The sequence below is a fragment of the Phalangium opilio genome, unplaced genomic scaffold (genome assembly GCF_054372755.1).
Source record: "Phalangium opilio isolate 3A_F unplaced genomic scaffold, DU_Popi_V2 ptg000662l_1, whole genome shotgun sequence".
Lineage (NCBI taxonomy): Eukaryota > Metazoa > Arthropoda > Arachnida > Opiliones > Phalangiidae > Phalangium > Phalangium opilio.
In genome coordinates, this window is record NW_028324246.1 from 1,905,448 (window position 1) to 1,923,437 (window position 17,990).

Below are 17,990 nucleotides of genomic sequence, written 5' to 3' on the forward strand. Positions count from 1 at the left end.
AACAAATTCCTTCTGGAATTTAATGGTTAGGCCTAAATTTGAACCAAGGCTTACCTTTGATCCATCCATCCAAGTCCTGTCTTCAAATTCCTTGTGAAAATTAAAGGTTTGGCCTAAATTTGAACCAAGGCTCACCTTTGACCCATGATCATCCATCCAAGCGGTTATGAAATTGAATGGTTAGGCCTAATTTTGAACCAAGGCTTACTTACTTCTGACGATATGCAAGCTTGGATTCAAGATGCAAGGACTTGCAAATATATTTGTAAAATCACATAAGCCTAATAACCCACAAAAACGAAGCCACCTTTAAATTCATTAAAATAGTGATCATTTTTCTTTAATTAATGTCATAATTACACAGTCAATAAAAGGCTAATCAAGTGTTAGTCTTTCAAATTAAAAACTGGTATGTCTGTCTATCTGTCCTGGTCTAAATATAATACAAAACACTAATAGATATTTAAAATAAACATCGCTAGAAACGATTACGCAATCCCCTCTTAAATATGTCAGTAGGGGAAAATCGTTAATTATAAAACCTAATTATCAAGAATAATTAACAGTCAGTGACTAGTGCTTTTGTCTCGTTATAGCTACCAAGAACTAAACTTAATGTATTGTATACAGATACAAAATTAGTTTGGGATTTTTTTCCTTCTCTTATATATATAGAATATAGGCCTAAAATAGGCTTAATAATAGTGGTCAAAATGCTTCAAAAATTGAGCTTTTATACGCGTCAATCGTTAGTTCATAAAACCTCGATAAAATGTAGCAAAACTTTTAAGTTTCCGGCGCAGTCGAGTGTTTCTTTTTCCAAAAACCTTTCCAAATTCCTTTTTCCTTATCGTCCTATGATTAAATAAAAATTGCAAAAGAGGGAACAAGTTCAACTTCAAACGTCAAAATTAAAAACGTTTCTTCCTCTAGGTTAGGCTTAATGACTAATAATCTAATCACAGATAACAAGTTTAACTGAAATGCAATGATTGAAGCAATATCGCTAAGCCTTTTCTTTCAAAATAACATCCGCCATTTGTTTTTCAAATAAAGCCTAATCACGTGGGTTATTTCACAGCCCACTCGATCACGCAAATTGCACGCGCTATACGAGCGGTATGTATGTTGAAGCGGATTAATACAAACGGGGAAATAAAGTAGATCGTCTAGACTATAAACTGTTTCTTTTAACAAGGTCCTATTAAGCCAGACAAATTACCCGAATAAACCCCCAGAATTGACTTAAAGAAGCGGAATTTCCCCAAGTCTAAGTTGAAAATTAGGCTTAAAAAGAATAACATATATTTACCTTAGAATTGGCATTAGCAACTTTGTCTAATTGCTCAGTATTCTGATTTCGAGCTAGAATTTAAAAAAAAAAAGAACAATAATTAAAACACAAGAATTAAGACTTAACTAAAAATAGACCTTTTATTATTAACATATGAAGAAAAAATTAGGCTTCACGTTTAAGCCTAAATTTCCGGCTAGAATTAGCGCGTTAAAAATACTTTGGGGATGTCACAGTTAGCCGCAATTTGAAATTAAAAAACTTTGGCAATATTTCAAAGAATAGGCCTATATACATTTTTCTAATAATTTGTGATTAAGATGGGACAACCTTATGCATTGATATCTACCGTCTGTCTGTCTGTCTATAGACATTCCCTTACACGGAAATGATAACGATGGGGTGTACATTTGGTTTATATTTTTAATGAAGACCCCTGCAAAGTTTTCCCGCCATAAAATATTATGTTCAGTAACCAAAAAGGAACGAACCAATTAAACTGATCTAAACTAGTTTCCAGGGGGTCGGACTAAAGCTACAAGAAGAACTTGGTATTATGTTACCAGTATCGTAAATTATTTTTTTATGACTCTAATAAATATATTCTGATTTATTACCGATAGTAAAAACCAGAAAAAATAAAATAATACCATACGTTTATATATTACAGTCCCTGAAAGTCTACATCACCCTATTAACATGACCTTGAGGCTTGATATAGTTGAATTCCCCCCCCCCCTTTCTGGTGCCACACCGTAATTTTTGTACATGCAAAGCCATTATAAACCGTTTATATCCCCTTCAGGATTTACAAAAAACGATATTGAAAATATTCTCCGTCATTTTGAGGGAAAGGGGCAGTTTCTCGAATGGAAGAATCTTGTATACTTCGACCATAAGTTTATAAGATACGTTCCTTCCATAAGTATGACACTACCTATACTTCGTAATGCTATGCTAGAGATTCACTGAGAGATGCTTTGAGAACGATGCCAGATCGACCATAAGTATGACATTACCTATACTATTCGTAATGCTAGAGACTTACAACTCGAGCTAGTTCGAGAAAGACAAAAGAGAATTGACTACACTCGAGTCGGTTTAAGAGTACATCTTCCTATTTAGTCTGTACTAAGTCTTTGATATGCAGCCCCTCACCAGGCGTATGTCGCTTTACCTCGAATCTATGACCTACGTCGCTTCATGACAAGCTCAAGTTTGTAGCCAGTGACAAACTTATGGCCAACATATCCTATGAACTTATGTTCGACTTATATACTTCAGACAACATCAAATACGGAAGCTCGTATAAAAATCTGAGGTCTTTAGAGAAATTTCAAGGTAGAATAAGTCGATATAATAGTTGTTCACTTTTACGTACGCGCGTGTACTTTTTTTTTCCCATTCGATTCTTCACCGATTTCCATTTATCCAAGCTATGACGCGTATCAAATGCCACGTGCCCTCCTCTCTACCTTCCTTCCCGCGCAGAAATTAAACGCTGCTAAGCCAAACCAGGCGTATCGCCTACTACCTTATCAAACTAAATGTTGGTTTGCTTCTTTGGTCGAATGCTAATTAGCTATTCATTATTTAATTGTGGCCTTTTATTTATATAAATGTATATATAATAAAAAACCTTATTTAACGTAGTACAGTAGGTGTAGCCTTTGACCCTACGGATTTATGATGAGTTTTTCAATGGATACGGGAAGGCGAGGGGCCGGTCACTCGGTCTAATCGGTGTACGCGGCTGTACCTTTGACTGTACTATATTGATTACGCGTCATCTTTAAAAGCCCTGACCTTGGCAGTGGTAAAATGACTACAAGTAATCCGTAATCGGTGTACAGGGACTTTGACAGTGATTAGCCCCTCGCGGGAAGGGTATGGTAGGCCCAATCACCCTCTATCCAAAACGAACTTATTACTTGGTGCATAAGTTTATAAGATATGTTACATCAGTTTGTCATTGGTTACTGAGAGCTAGCTATGAAGTGACGTAGGTGAAACGTCATAGATCCTCGTAAAGCGACGCCTGGTAACTGGGGCGCTGTCAAAGGCTTAGCACAGACTAAGTAGGATAATGAACTGCAAAATTAACCGAGTGTAGTACTTCAATTCTCGCTTGTCGTTCTCAAACTAGCTCTCAGTAAGCCTCTAGCATTACGAAATATAGGTAGCGTCATACTTATGGAAGGAACATATCTTATGAACTTATGCTTGGTCCTAAATCAACCAGAGCTTGTGTAATTAAAGTTTAAAAAATAATAATAATAAAAAACCCACTAAGATCTGGGACCACCAGGGTTTGTTTCTCAATATAGACCAAATTTCGGATGCCAAAACTATATCGTAATTTATACGCTAGAGTCAAACGCTTCGTGTGTATCATAGACCCAATTGTCCTCTATCTAACGGTACCAATAACTTGGTTCTATCAAACGCTTCGTGTGTATCATAGACCCAATTGTCCTCAATCTAACGGTACCAATAACTTGGTTCTAACTCAATCAGAGCTCGAGTAATTAAGGTTTGAAGAAAAAATAACCAATTCAACCCCAGAACTTTTATTTGAACTATAGCGAGGGTGTGAGAGAGCCCGTCCTGAAATATATATATATTTATACAGGAAATTGGATGAATTCCAGTAAAAGTATGTCGACTTTTAATCATTTGACAAAATTAGATGACAGTTAGAATGGTTTACAAAGAAACAAACACACTTCTATAAGCACAAGTGACTGTTTACCCCCAAAAAAAAGATGGCTAACAAAATAATTACGGTTACTAATTATACCGCGACTACGTCAGGACGCGCTTCGTTATCTTCGTTTTATTGTAGGCCTCAATAACAATATGCAAATTATCTACAGCCATAAATAAAAGATTTTTACTTTTATTCCCACATAAGCTTCGAATATTTATTTGTATAATATTAATATTACGAAATAATTTAGTTTAACCTAAATTAAATATAAAATTCAAATTTACTTTTTTTTAACTTTACTTCGCGGACAAAGTCGACCCAATTTTGGAAAACTAAATAGAAGTTCTTTGTTAATTCAAACACCTCGTAAGAAGCCAAATTCGTCGAGTTTGACCCCCTTTTAAAACGAAAACCTACCCCAACCAAACATGGCCCGTCAAACCAGAACTTTCTTCGAATAATAATAGTCTATTCTATATCTAATTTGACCTATAGTTTCGCCTATTGAATGTCTACACTTAATTAAAGATGGCCATTGCGTAGATCAAGTTATAACCAACACCATAAGACTATTTTTGCCTTAAGTTAGAATCTGCCTTTAAGCCAGAAATAGGATAAAATTATACAGTCCTTTCAAGGGATTGTATTTTAGCTAGACTTATGACAATTAAGTCTACCGTGTGTCTACTGAAACTGCCTTCAAAAAGAAGTCAATTCGAAGCAGGTGTAAGATTGCTAAGAACTAAAAATCAGGGGGTGTTAAAATTCCAGAGTTGACAAGACCGCGACTATATATATTTACTACCACTATATTTCATCTTATATACATACAGGTGGGTTAGCTATACGAGGCTACATTCAAAGGGTACTGCTATAAACTACTAAGTTTCTACAGGGCCAGATTAAGGGGGGGGGCAAGGGGGCACTGTCCCCCGGGCAACGCCATTGACATCGTCGAGGGGCCGCTCACTCAGTGTAATCGGTGTACACGGCTGTACCTTTGACTGTATTAAAGTGATTACGTCCTGCCCTTGACAGTGCTAAAATGACTACACGTAATCTGTGTACAGGGAGTCGGACAGTGATTATTCCCTCGGACATCGTATCTAGCACGATTACTAATCTACCAAACTGTCTATTTTCAAATGTAAACCGAATATTCGCTTCCCTCGAATAACCAAGCCACCCTCGGATAGTTTATCGAGATTGTTTCCAACTGTGGCTGACTTTGTTGCCATAAAAATGGGTCACCAATCCCAACGCCAACCACAGAAACTACCTAAACATCCTGTCGCCGATTCCACCCGCTGCTAAGCCTAACGAACTGGGGGAGCTCTCTTTGAAACCGAGGAATGAAGAACGATAGTGTAAACTACCCGTTTCTATTTTAAAAATAATTTAAACGTTCGGAGGTTCTAAAAATAGGCTTAACGTTTCTGGTCCAACTCAAGCATCTCTATCTCTCTCTCTTTCCCCAAATTCTTAAGATATCATACCATGGGGAGGACATTCCAATCACTTTATGTTTAGTAAAACATGTATTTTTAAGTTTTGCAAAGACGTAAAAAGAAAAAAAAATTATTGGCGTAGTGTTTGGCGGGAAATAAAATTTTTGGCGCCAAATTAAATAAAACGCTCCCGTTTTCTTAGAGAAGCTCTCGCCATCTGGTACATTAATTATTTATTATATTTTCACGGATGACAGAACTTTTTCACGAAGGTAACCTTAACTTTGTCTTAAAACCACAAAACTTCCAGTTTAAGGACTGTATATAATTTAATGTCCTCTATCCAATGGTACCATAAGTTCATAAGATATGTTACATAAGTTTGTCACTGCTTACAAACTGGAGCTTGTAATGAAGTGACTTAGGTGGAACGTTATCGTAAAGCGACGCCTGGTGAGGAGCTGTCAAAGGCTTAGTACAAACTAAATAGGTATAGATGGAAGTCCTGCAAAACCGAGTGTAGGACTTCAATTCTCGCTTGTCGTTTTCAAACTATCTCTCAGTAAGTGTCATACTTATGGAACATATCTTATAAACTTATGATGGTACTAAATACTTGGGCGCGAGATGCTGCACTTCTTCAATAAAATAAGAGCGTGTGATTTTTACAACGGTAACCTCAACTTTGACACGTCATAACTTTAATTCCGTAAAACGTCCAGGAAAATCCCTTAAGGGTATAATAGGCCTAACTGTCCCCTATCCAACGACACTTAGAACTCGGGTCTACCGCAATCATGAATTTAAATAATCAAGCATATACTGTATGTAAAAAGGCGAAAAAAAAGTGGGTGCGGGTCTTACTTTGATCGTCATCTTCGCTAGAGCTGGCGTTAGGCGTCGCTGATTTCTTGGTCTGTATTTTGCCAGTCAGTTCGGCCAAGAGTGCGTTTTGTTCCGTTGAACTGTTTCCTTTAACTGTTAATAACACGCGGACGAAGAAATAATTAGCCGTGACCAATCGGGAAAATCGCTTTTATTAATGACTCTAATTTATCATGTCATGCACTCACTAACATCTTAAATAACCAAAAAATAAATCTGCTAATTTAATTAAACATCAAACCGCGGTATTTTCTTTTAAATTAAATTTAATATTAACAAAAACTAATCTAAATTAAAATAAAAATAAAATAAAGCGACATTTACTAATATTAACAAAACCAATTTAATCTAAATTAAAATTAACGTTAAATAAATTGGCATTTACTTGATTCGTTCGAATTGGATGTAACCGAATCCTTGGAAGATGATTTTCCGGAATCTTTTGATTTCTTTTTCTTCTTGTTCCAACCTCGTTTCTCTTTGACTTCGTCCTTTGCCACCGGTAAATCTTTGGCACCAGTTTCCTCCTCATTATGGTCAGTTCCGACTTTCTCCCCATCCGGTTGAAAAACATTAAAGAAAACGGCTCCTCCGGTGGGACCACTGGGTTTTTTCAATTCCAAGGGTAAACTTCCGGTTTTGGTCATCCCTAATTGGTCAGCGGCCACGACGGCCTTTTGCGTTCGACTATTTGGCGAACAGACGTCCTCCAAACTGGACGATTTGTTGCAATTATTATTGGCAACGTTGTTATCGGTTGTCGAAGTTGATCTGGTAAAGGTCGAAAGGGCGACTCGGGGAGCCGCTTGTTGCTGTTGTTGTTGCGAAACAACTACTGGTTTTTCTTTGGCAATTTGCGAAGTTGCCGAAGACTGTTGCGTCGACGCAAATTGATTCTTCTCTTTAGGCGGTAAAGCCGGTTTGGTCACGGTAACACTTTCGTTACTGGCTGATGGTAAAGTTTTTGGCTGAATTGTTATCACAGAAACATTGCTATTATTGGAATGAATTGTCGATGGCAATTGTGTTTGTTCCCGCTGTTGCTGTTGTTTTTGCGTAATTTTCACGGAGGTCACGTGATTCGCGGCGGTCGACTCTCGGACGGATTTATCTAATTTTTTTTCACTCGTACCAGTTTCGTCTTTAATCAATTCATTTCCGTTTTTATCTTGAAAATTGGCGACATTACCGCCGAGACTGTTATAAAAATCGACAGTCTTATTCTTATTGATGCGCGTTTTTGGTGGTAAAGGAATGGGAGGCGGTTTAAAAGTGGGCGGTTCCTCGTCCAAGCCTCGCATTTGTCCCGTTTTAATCAGGTATTTGGCCAGAGCAAACTTTTCCTTGGAAATCTCAACGTTTTCGTTGGAATTTCCGCGGATCATTTTGGCGGATGATTGAATCATTTCCGCGACGTTTTCACGCGTTTCTTTCGCTACCTTTGAAGTCTCGGGATCCTTAATTAATTCATTAGATTGATGAAAAACGTCATCTTCATCGGAGAAATCATCTTGGGAAGTGGCGGAATCGACGAGATTTTTAATTTTAGGTCGAACGGACCCTTTTCTAACTGGTCGACTGGATAATTTTTTGCTACTTCTCCTCAATTTGTCGCAATTGCGCGAGGAACATTGATGGGAATCGCGATGGCAATTTGTTGCCGATGGGAAAAATAATTCTTTTTGGGAGGCAGTTTTTTCGTTGATTTCGGGTGAGGGACATTCGAAGGACGAAGAACAACTGAGACAAGTCGTTGGACTTCTTTTTGGCACAGGTGGAGGGGAAACTTTCTTGCCCTAAGAGATAGAGAGGGACGCGAGGACATTGTTTCGTTTTTAAAGATTCCACAAAAACAATTCTATTATCTTTGTTCATCAAATTATGGTTTTGAGGAACAATGGGGAAAATTAAAGGGAATGTGAAGCTATATTTTAGCTAAATTGGCGTCCCCTTTAAAAAATTTATTTAATAGCAGCGTGTTAATCGCTTGTAGTGCGTTTAAACTAAAGGCAAATTGTGTGGAGCGTTACTACACTATATTTACCCAACGCGGTATGTAAATTTGACAAATAATTACTAACCTTTTGATCATTTAATTGAGTTAATTAAACATTGCTTTAATACGCGTAGTTTTCAGACTAAGAGGATTCATACCATTTACAAAAGGAGGTCAGACTCCGTGGTGGAGTCAAAGGTCGGGCATCCTCGTGTTAATAGTATGAATCCTCTTAGTCTGAAAACTATCAGCTCATTAGCAGCGTGGTAAATAAGGCCAGTTTAAAAATTAAATCGCAGGGGGGGGGGGGTCAGTGGTCTAGTGTCCAGTTTAAAAAAATCCTTATTTTCCACCCTCTAGCTCAGTGGGTTCAAACGTAGCCCCGCTCGCTCACACGCTCACGCTTTAAAAGCCCATTGGAAATAAACATTTATTTCAAAAAATATCCACTCTAAAAGTCTAATTCCTTTTCAGTATAATAGAAATGCATTGCAACACACCTCTTCCGCGTTAATTTTTGGTATTCTTTTGAATTTCTCGCTCGTTAACAGCCACTGAGCGCGAGATCGAGTGGGCTATAGCATGGATAAAGAATGCGCGTGACGAATTTTGTTTTCACGCTACAGGATAGGCAACTCCCTATCTCCGACCGTTGCCTACGTTAATCAAGGCCTGTGCGCGGCGCCTATTTTTATTTTTCGTTTGGCCATTTAAGTTGCCAAATTCTCTCACTAGAGACGCTATTAGCTGGGCCTAAATAATTTGAAACGTTCATATTCGGTCCAGCCATCAATGAAATTTCGCGGTAAAATAGGGAGAAAATAAGAAGTCGCGTTTCTTAAAAGTCGCCCCCCCCTTTCGAAACTACCGCGCACAGGCCTTGATTAACGTAGGCATCGCTCCGACGACAGTTTATTCTGTATATACTCTGTTACAACTTCGGTTGTCAGCACGCGCAAAACTACGTATCTATGTTGGAGCGCCTTACCGGTTATCTATAACCTAGCTTTGCGCGTGCTGACAACCGAAGCGGGAACAGAGTATGCATCGAGTAATAAGAATAGGGAGCTAACAGCTCTGACCCTGAAAAGTCACACCCTTCTATCTCTTACTGGAGTTTCATCCCCCCTAACAGTATTCTACGCGCAAAAATGCCAACCAGAGAGGGGCTGCGTGACGTCAGGCTATCTCTTCCCCCTAGCCAGTTGTTAGCTCCCTATAAGCTGTCATCGGATATAGGGAGTTGTCTATCCTATAGCGTGAAAACTAATTCCCTGACGCGCATTCTTTATCTATGACTATAGTTTCAAGTTAAACTCCAGGCAAAATACATTACATTCACATATGGTATGCCTACAATTTTATATCTTCTATAGGGAGCTAACAGTTCTGACCCTGAAACGTCACACCCTTCTATCTCTTACTGGAGTTTCATCCCCCCCCCCGTAATGGTTGGAAAAAGTATTCTACGCGCAAAAATGCTAACCAGAGGGGGGGGGGCTGCTGCGTGACGTCAGACCATCTCTTCCCCTTAGCCAGTTGTTAGCTCCCTATAGATAGTTTACAGAGTATTACAGACTAGGAGGATTCATATCATTTACACAGGGAGGTCAGGCTTCAGCTGTTTATTCAAGGAGGCCTGACTCACTGGGAGAGTCTAAAGCTAGGCCTCCTTGTGTAAATGGTATGAATCCTCCTAGTCTGTAAACTGTGTATAGTAGTATTAAATATAAGAAACATTTATTAACCTTTCGACCTAGAGGGGTTAAACCTTAATTCATTTGCTAAACACTTATTTAAACAACCATAAACCAAAATTTTCAAAAAAAAAAACAAAGACATTTCAGAGAAACCCTTTAAATAATTAACATAGACTAATGAACTTAAGATGATAAATAAATTGGTCTAACCTGTTTGGATGTTGGACTAGCTAGGTTATCATTTGATCCTTGTGACTCTCTTTCTGCATCATTGCCTCCTATCTCTGTTGACCTAGCAAAAGCAAAGACAAAAAACAGAAAGAAATTCTCTTAAGATTGTTTTGTCTTTTTTATTGTATTTTTGAGTTTAAAACAATTAAAACTGAAGCCATATTTATATTAAAAAAGTAGTAAATCTATACTGAACTTACTCGTCAAAACTGTCTTCATCATCGGAAGAAACATTTCTATCTTTGGTATCATTAATTTCGTCTTCAAATTGGGCCAGAACGGTATCCAGGATGTCTAAAGACTGCCTGACAGGATCTAATTTGGCGCTGCAAAAAATTAAAATGACATTGCTTTAGTTAGATTCACTTCTTCCAAGTTTAAATGATCATTAGGGTTTAATTTCAAGTCAAAATTAGCTTAGGAACTTACTTAATACTGAGATTATCGCATTTTTCTTTAGTCTTGGCTTTTATTCCATTCTTTTTCTTAACTTTCGTCGCGTTTTTAGGCGAAAAATCGTCAAATTCGTCCAAAACTTTGTCTAATTCTTCAATGGATCTTCGAATATCCTCTGATCTAGATGGAGGAGAGAAATAAATCTAGTTCAAAACAACTTCAAACACTCTACCAAATTAAAAATGTCGACGACATTTCTAATAAATATTCATAAACATTCCCGAAAAACCTGTTGATTAACTTGGGAGTTTGGATTTTTGCATACGGATACGGACTCTCTAAGCCAAGGCTTAATAAACACGCATAAAAAGAATGGGGGGAAAACAATGAACCAATCAAAGGGGCGGAAAAAGGGGAACCATACGACGAGATAGGATTAGGCTTACCGTCTTAAGATTAGCGATTAAGATTAAGGGATAATTCTTACCATTTATATCGACTCTTAAGGAGGTTAAACAATATGAAACTAATAATTAGGGTTAAAATTATTTAGATTCATTAAACCGCGAAGATAAATCGAAACCTAACCCGCACAAACACAAACTTTTCTCGGCGGGAAAACCGCTACACTCGCGAACGCACGAGACAAGCAACAGGCTGGAGGCCACCTACATACAACAGCCAATGACGTCATAAGGTCTAATAAAAATTATTGCACGCGGCTCTAGCGACATCCTCTAAGTATAATTTGAACTTTAACTTTTTTAAAATTCAATCATTTTAGCGGGGTTTCTTATCTTGTTTATAAAACTTGAACCGATAAGCAAACTAAAATTAAACTACTTCTTGTAACATAATTAAATAATAAATATAGGTATAAATCAATAAAAACAATACTTGCCCCATCATATTATAGGCCATTTTTTAAAAACGAGAGTTAAATACTCATCTATTTAAACTAAACTGGGATTTTAGTCCACTTTTCGCTAAGCCTAATCTTGTAAAACAACCTTTCAGGTAAGCAATCTGTTTATAAATACGTAAGAATCGCGCAAAAAGTAGTCGAGAATCTACTGATAATAAGGCAATTTTGCCGTTAATATTATCACCTTATCATTGGTAAAACAATATAGAAAAGGTTAGATAAGAAAGTTTTCTAATTATTCAGATGGCAAGCTTTTTAAAAGTGCCATAAAATTGTTTCAACCGATTTCACCTTCAATAATTATTTTTATTGAATATTTTTTTCTTCTTTCAAATAAGTGGAACAAGACGTTCTCTTTTTTTCTAAACCCTTAAAAGGTCAAATTAAATTTAAAATCGATTAAAAATAAAGTAGCTATAGTTGGAAAACAGCGTCGAAAAACCGGTTTTTTCTTTTGAAATATATAAGGATTTTCCAATATGCTAAATAACTATAAACCCGTCAATTAAAAATAAACAGTTATTTGGGTCAATTAGTGAAAACTGTTTTAAATGAGTTTGTGTTTTTCTTAATCAGAAGTGAATGAATTTGAAGTTACGAGGGGCGAGATACTTTGATAATAATTTAGTACCCGTAAAATTAAAGTTGTGTTGCAGAGTCAAGACAGGGTGAGGTAAGATGGAGCGGTAATGAAAGCCTCCCAGCGTACCTCGCGCATGCCCCTACCCTTCGGTAGGCGATTGTTAAGTGCTGCCGCGTAGCGCCTTTGTAATAGTATGAGAAATAGCTTGAATTTTAAGACAATTCCGTACTGTACGACCCTACCTGAACGCTGAGGATGCTGGGAGGAATTTGGTGCAGTAGGTGGAGGTACATAGGCAACGTTATAGGTATAGGGATTACAACTCCATCCCTTTATCTCCTTCAAGATTATAGGTAAGGAGGTTTCTACTCCATCCCTCTCTCCTTCAAGGTGTTTATGAGTCAAGAGATTACCAGTGAAAAAGGCTGGCAGTTCAGTTTGAATCAGTACAGGACTAACTAGACTCACAACACTGCACTGAAGTTTAGCTGAGAGAGTGAGGAGGAATTTCCAATAGCCCATTTAGGGAAAACTAAACATTTCGCGGACAATACGTTGGTACAACTACGTCAAAAGGGCAAAAACATTTGCATAAATTTTAAATTAGTTTTTGAGGGCTGAATTTTAATTGCCTATTTCAAAACAGAGAAAGAATTCGGCCGATAGTTTCCTGTCTAGGTAGTTTTACCAGTTTTTAAAAGACCTCAAAATTGATCCCCCCCCCCCCCCCTAAAAAACAACTGAAGTTACTTTTACGCGTATGCTTTGCCCGGAGAGAGGTTTTTTTCGCACAGCTATAAAAAGTCCTTGTGAAGGACGTATTTAATATAAAAAGAAATATGTTTCAAACCCACAATGGCTGGTATCAGAAAGAAACCACCACCCACGTTTAAAAAAAGTACGCCCACTACGAACGACACTTCACTCCAACTAATCTGTTTGATGGTAATTCAGAACGTGAAAAAGATATAAGAATCCAAGTTAGGTAATATGTCGGCTAATAACCCGTCCTAAAAAAAGTCTGCCCGGGGGTGGGGTGGCGGGTTTGCCGCGTGTATTCGATATTCTTGGAAAAAAGAATGATAATTCATTCGCGATTTGTTAGCCGAATCCCGAGCGAGTAGGGGAAAGATTGATTACTTTGTATTCGAAGATTTAATTAAACTAATCTAATGTTTAATCAAGATAACCTACGATTTAATCAGAAATTTCTCAAAACATTAGATAATTTTAATTTTCTCCGCAAATTTTCCCGATAGTTCAAGATAATTTTGTTTTTTTTTCATGGAATTTTCCAGATATTTCAAGATAATTATGTTTTTCCCTCCGACATTTTCCAGATATTTCAAGATAATTATGTTTTTCTCTCCGAAATTTTCCAGATATTTCAAGATAATTATGTTTTTCCCTCCGAAATTTGCCAGATATTTCAAGATAATTATGTTTTTCCCGAAATTTCCCAGATATTTCAAGATAATTATGTTTTTCCCTCCGAAATTTGCCAGATATTTCAAGATAATTATGTTTTTCCCGAAATTTCCCAGATATTTCAAGATAATTATGTTTTTCCCCCGAAATTTCCCAGATATTTCAAGATAATTATGTTTTTCCCGAAATTTCCCAGATATTTCAAGATAATTATGTTTTTCCCCCGAAATTTCCCAGATATTTCAAGATAATTGTTTCCCCCCGAAATTTCCCTTTTCAAGAAATCTATCTCAGTCTGTTTTTCCAACATATTGGAGGTTTAAGAACCTTGGGTAGGAACTCTGTCAACCACACAATTGAATAAATTTTATCGCTTGACTAAAAAGCAAAACTAAATGAAAGTTGAGGGAGGGTTTATTTTGGTCCTTAAACAAATAACTCCTTAACGTAACAATGAACCCGAAAAACACTTAAATTTATTTCTTATTTTAACGTGGGAGTAAGAATATCCATACACATATATATATTTTTTTACGGTCTAAATGGCTCGTAGACCCAATTTTTGTTGCAGCAGGCAGGCAGATGCGTTTTGAAGAAGTCTTATTTCTCTAGTGAAACTATTGTTAAAACAGCCCATCCTAAACCTGATTTCTTTTTTAAAACATTGCCCTACTAAAACCCAAGAGGTTTTTTTTGTTTTCTTTTCAACTCAAAAGACGAGTGTTTGATTATTCTACAAACTGCTAGGTACTCCAATTTCTCTCTTCTTTGGGTCAAATTTATTTCAAATTAAACTGTTATGATTGGGTCGGTGTAAAAATAAAAACAAGTTGAGAAACTAAAATAAACCTCTCCGAGCAAGTCGAGACGCAATTAAAAGGTTTTTCTTAAATTATTAAATATAATTGATATTAATTTATATTAATCGTCATTAATTTAGCTTAATTCTAGTTAAATCGTTTTAAGAAACTTTATTCCTAAAATCACTTTAAACATAGCTATTGTTGACGTTTGAATTCAAGCGTATGCCTCTTTAACAGTTTTTGGAAATTTTGGGTATATAATAATGCTATTGATGGTTTTAAACTAATCCTTAGGAACAGTGACACTCTAGTGTCCAAATTAATAAACTGTTACCCCTTAGTTTTCTTATAGATTTGCAATTAATAAACTGGTCACAAGGAGTAGTAACCTCCAATTAATTTGAATTAAAAACTGCTCCAAGCAATTAATGAACTGCGTTATTTCCCACACTAGTTGTACATAGCGGTTCAATTTGCGCTCGCTAGTGACTGTGCAGCACTTATCTGCACACTATCTATTGAATGGTTTCAGTTTCCATTTGTTGATTAGCCTAATTCTAATTAAGCCCGCTAATTTAAAAACCGCGTGAATATAGCATAAAATGTATATTTTCAGAATATCTGTTTAAATTTAAAAATTACGTAAATTTCAAAAAACTAAACCAAAAACAAACCCAAGTGGGTCCTTCAAAAACCATAAGTTCATAAGATATGTTCCATAAGTTTGTCACTGGTTACTTAGAGCTTAGATTGAGGCGCTGTCAAAGGCTTAGTACAGACTAAATAGGAAGATGGAAGTCCTGCAAAACCATATTCTCGCTTCCGTCGTTCTCGAACTAGCTCGAGCTGTAAGTCTCTAACATTACGAAGTGTCATACTTATGGAAGGAACATATTTTATAAGCTTATGAGAAAAACCTTTATACGGTTTACTTGAATCATTCGCTGGTATCCCTTTAAAAATGGGTGCCCGTTATACAGCGTAAAAAACGCCCATTAATTTCAATATCAAATGATACGAACCCTCATTATATTATATATCCCGTTAATAAGTAACACCTAACATCTGTCTAAAAAACCCCTAAATATGCCTTTTCATGGTTTCTGCCTGGAAAATTCCCCTATTTTAACTTGACAGCTAGGTCGAAGTTGGAAATACGCCCAATACCCCTGGATAGAATTACGCCACAGTGACGAGTTACATCGTAAACTGAAATAATATCGTATAACAATTCTCCACCGAAAAAAAACCCAACCTCCCCATCTAATTAAGAATTCTGAAATTTCAAAGTTAGCGAACCGTTTATTCTGTGGTGTTGTTCATCCACGCGTTTAAAATTATATTTGAACAAAAGTACGTCGCCACCCCACCCTGCTTTTGTCTTTAAGGCCTATTTGTGTTTATAATAACATTGAATTCTAAAGTATGAACTGCACTTCTTATACTTATACTTAAGCGAGCTTGGTAACTGACCCTATTTAGTTTACCTATTGCCAGTTTAAACAAACTGCAAATATTTAGTATCATTGGGTAGAAGTGGCGCTTAATTACTCGACCTCGATTGTCGCACCCGAAAGTTTTTAGAATCATTGAAAAGGGGGGAAATAAGACTATAACATTCTTAAAGGATTTCCCTGTATCTCTTATAGAATCGGAGTGAAAAGGTGTAGTGTAAATAACTCTATGTTTATCCTATGGAGAGGACGTTTACGAATATTATACTTAATTACTCGGGCTCTTATTGTTGTAATCCCAAGTATTTAGGCATCGTTGGAAAGAGGAGAATTAGACTATAACATACTTAAAGGACTTCCTTGTATCTCTTATATAATTGGAGCTAAAAGGTGTAATGTAAATAACTCCATGTTAATCCTATGGAGAGGACGTTTACGAACATACATAATTACTCGATCCCTGATTGTTGTAAGCCCAAGAAATAAGTATCATTGGAAAGGGGAGATATACGACTATAACACACTCAAAGGACATCCCCGTATCTTTTATAGAACCAGAGTTAGAAAGTGTCGTGTAAATAATCCCATGCTAACCCTAACAAAAAAAGTGGCCAAATAACTCCATCTCATTAAATAAGGTTAATTAAAATCTTGGCTCATTATGAATATAATAAGTTTGGCATATATTACAGTCATTATGGTTTTAGTTTAAAAATGGGACAGAACTCGACTCCCCAATAATTATTATATCATTTCTACAATATTTCTAGATTTATCGGCAACTTTTGAAAAAGACAGATCTCTTCAGGAAGTACCAGCACCGAGAGTTAATGCGTTTTTACGAGGGGGTCGTCACTCGTAAACGAAGGCCCCCTCGAAATATTATTATCAAATCTTATATAAACTTAAATATTTTCGCGTGAGAACATTTCGCCTCAAGATTAGATTTTTTTAAACGGATATCAATGAAAGATTTTGAGATATAAACCATAATTAAACTTTTAAACCCCTTTTTATCAATGAAACACATCCGGAAACTCTTAATAAAATTAATTTTTCTTGAGCCTAATTCGATCAATATCATTATGGCACTAATTAAACTTTAATTTAATGGAAAAACATTTCCTGTAAAATACTTAACCCTAACAGAATTTCCCTTTTTAAATTCTCGTAGCTAATTGATTTATAGATGGCTAGTTATGTTAATTATAAATAAGGAAATGATTTTGAACCTTTTTTTATTAATTTATTTCAAGCGTAAAAAAATGGGGGTAAACATTTTCTGTATTTTTTTTTAAAGATTTCCACAAGAATTTTCAATTTAAAGCGCATGAATAGAGCTTAGATATTTAATGATAGGCAAACCCAGTCACGCGAAACAAAAACATCCAGAGAAAATCGTTTCCGATAAGAATTTCAACAAAAGAAACATTAGAAAACAGAAAAAACGGCCTATTTACCTGGGGAAGAAATAGGCCTAAACAACTACTGACCTCCTGAACCTTTAGGCTTAACGAATCGCCACCCCGTCACAATGAACAATTATTTACGAACGCGTGGTTTAATTTTGACCTTGCAGCGAAATAAGTTTACGTATGTTCTTAAATAATAAACTAAGTAAGCAAATAAATAAATAAAATATTTACCCATTATCGGAGCTGCTACTACTAACACTTCCTCGATGTTTATTGCGCCACTTCATTCGGCAATTCTTCTTTTTAATTTTTTTTCTTCCACAAACAGTAGACAATGTTGCGTAAATTATATCCACCACGATTAATTGAGTTAATCACTTAATTAACGGATTAATTACTAACATAGCGAGTGTAATAAACGCGTTAGGCCTAAAGGTATCCAGGGAACGCGCGCGCGACACGGGTTGAAGGGTTACGTTCACGAATTAAATATCCCGCCAATCACTTAAGCCTTGGTTGACACATTTGTCTATTATTCCGGTAGCGTTTAAATTATTTAAACGTATTTACGCGACTTAAAAACTTTTAAACCGATAGAAAACTGTTTAATTACTATTAAATAACTTACTTTTGAACAGACATTAGGTTATTTATATTATAATAAACGATTTAAAGTCGACAGCACAACGTCACGATACCACCATACCCGCGGCTTTCCAAAG

General features: G+C 36.3%; 1 protein-coding gene across 1 annotated transcript; it reads right to left on the reverse strand.

Annotated features, from left to right (window-relative positions):
• Positions 1 to 308: 308 nt before the first annotated feature.
• LOC149588334 (uncharacterized) lies at positions 309 to 17,984 on the reverse strand. The gene is made up of 8 exons (XM_089863123.1): positions 17,500 to 17,984; positions 10,694 to 10,840; positions 10,465 to 10,590; positions 10,244 to 10,325; positions 6,723 to 8,133; positions 6,317 to 6,430; positions 1,313 to 1,365; positions 309 to 855 (listed from the first exon to the last, which is right to left on the reverse strand). The coding sequence occupies exons 1-8, from the start codon at positions 17,553 to 17,555 to the stop codon at positions 787 to 789; spliced, it is 2,058 nt and encodes a 685-aa protein (XP_089719249.1). The 5' UTR covers positions 17,556 to 17,984; the 3' UTR covers positions 309 to 786.
• Between the last annotated feature and the right edge of the window lie 6 nt (positions 17,985 to 17,990).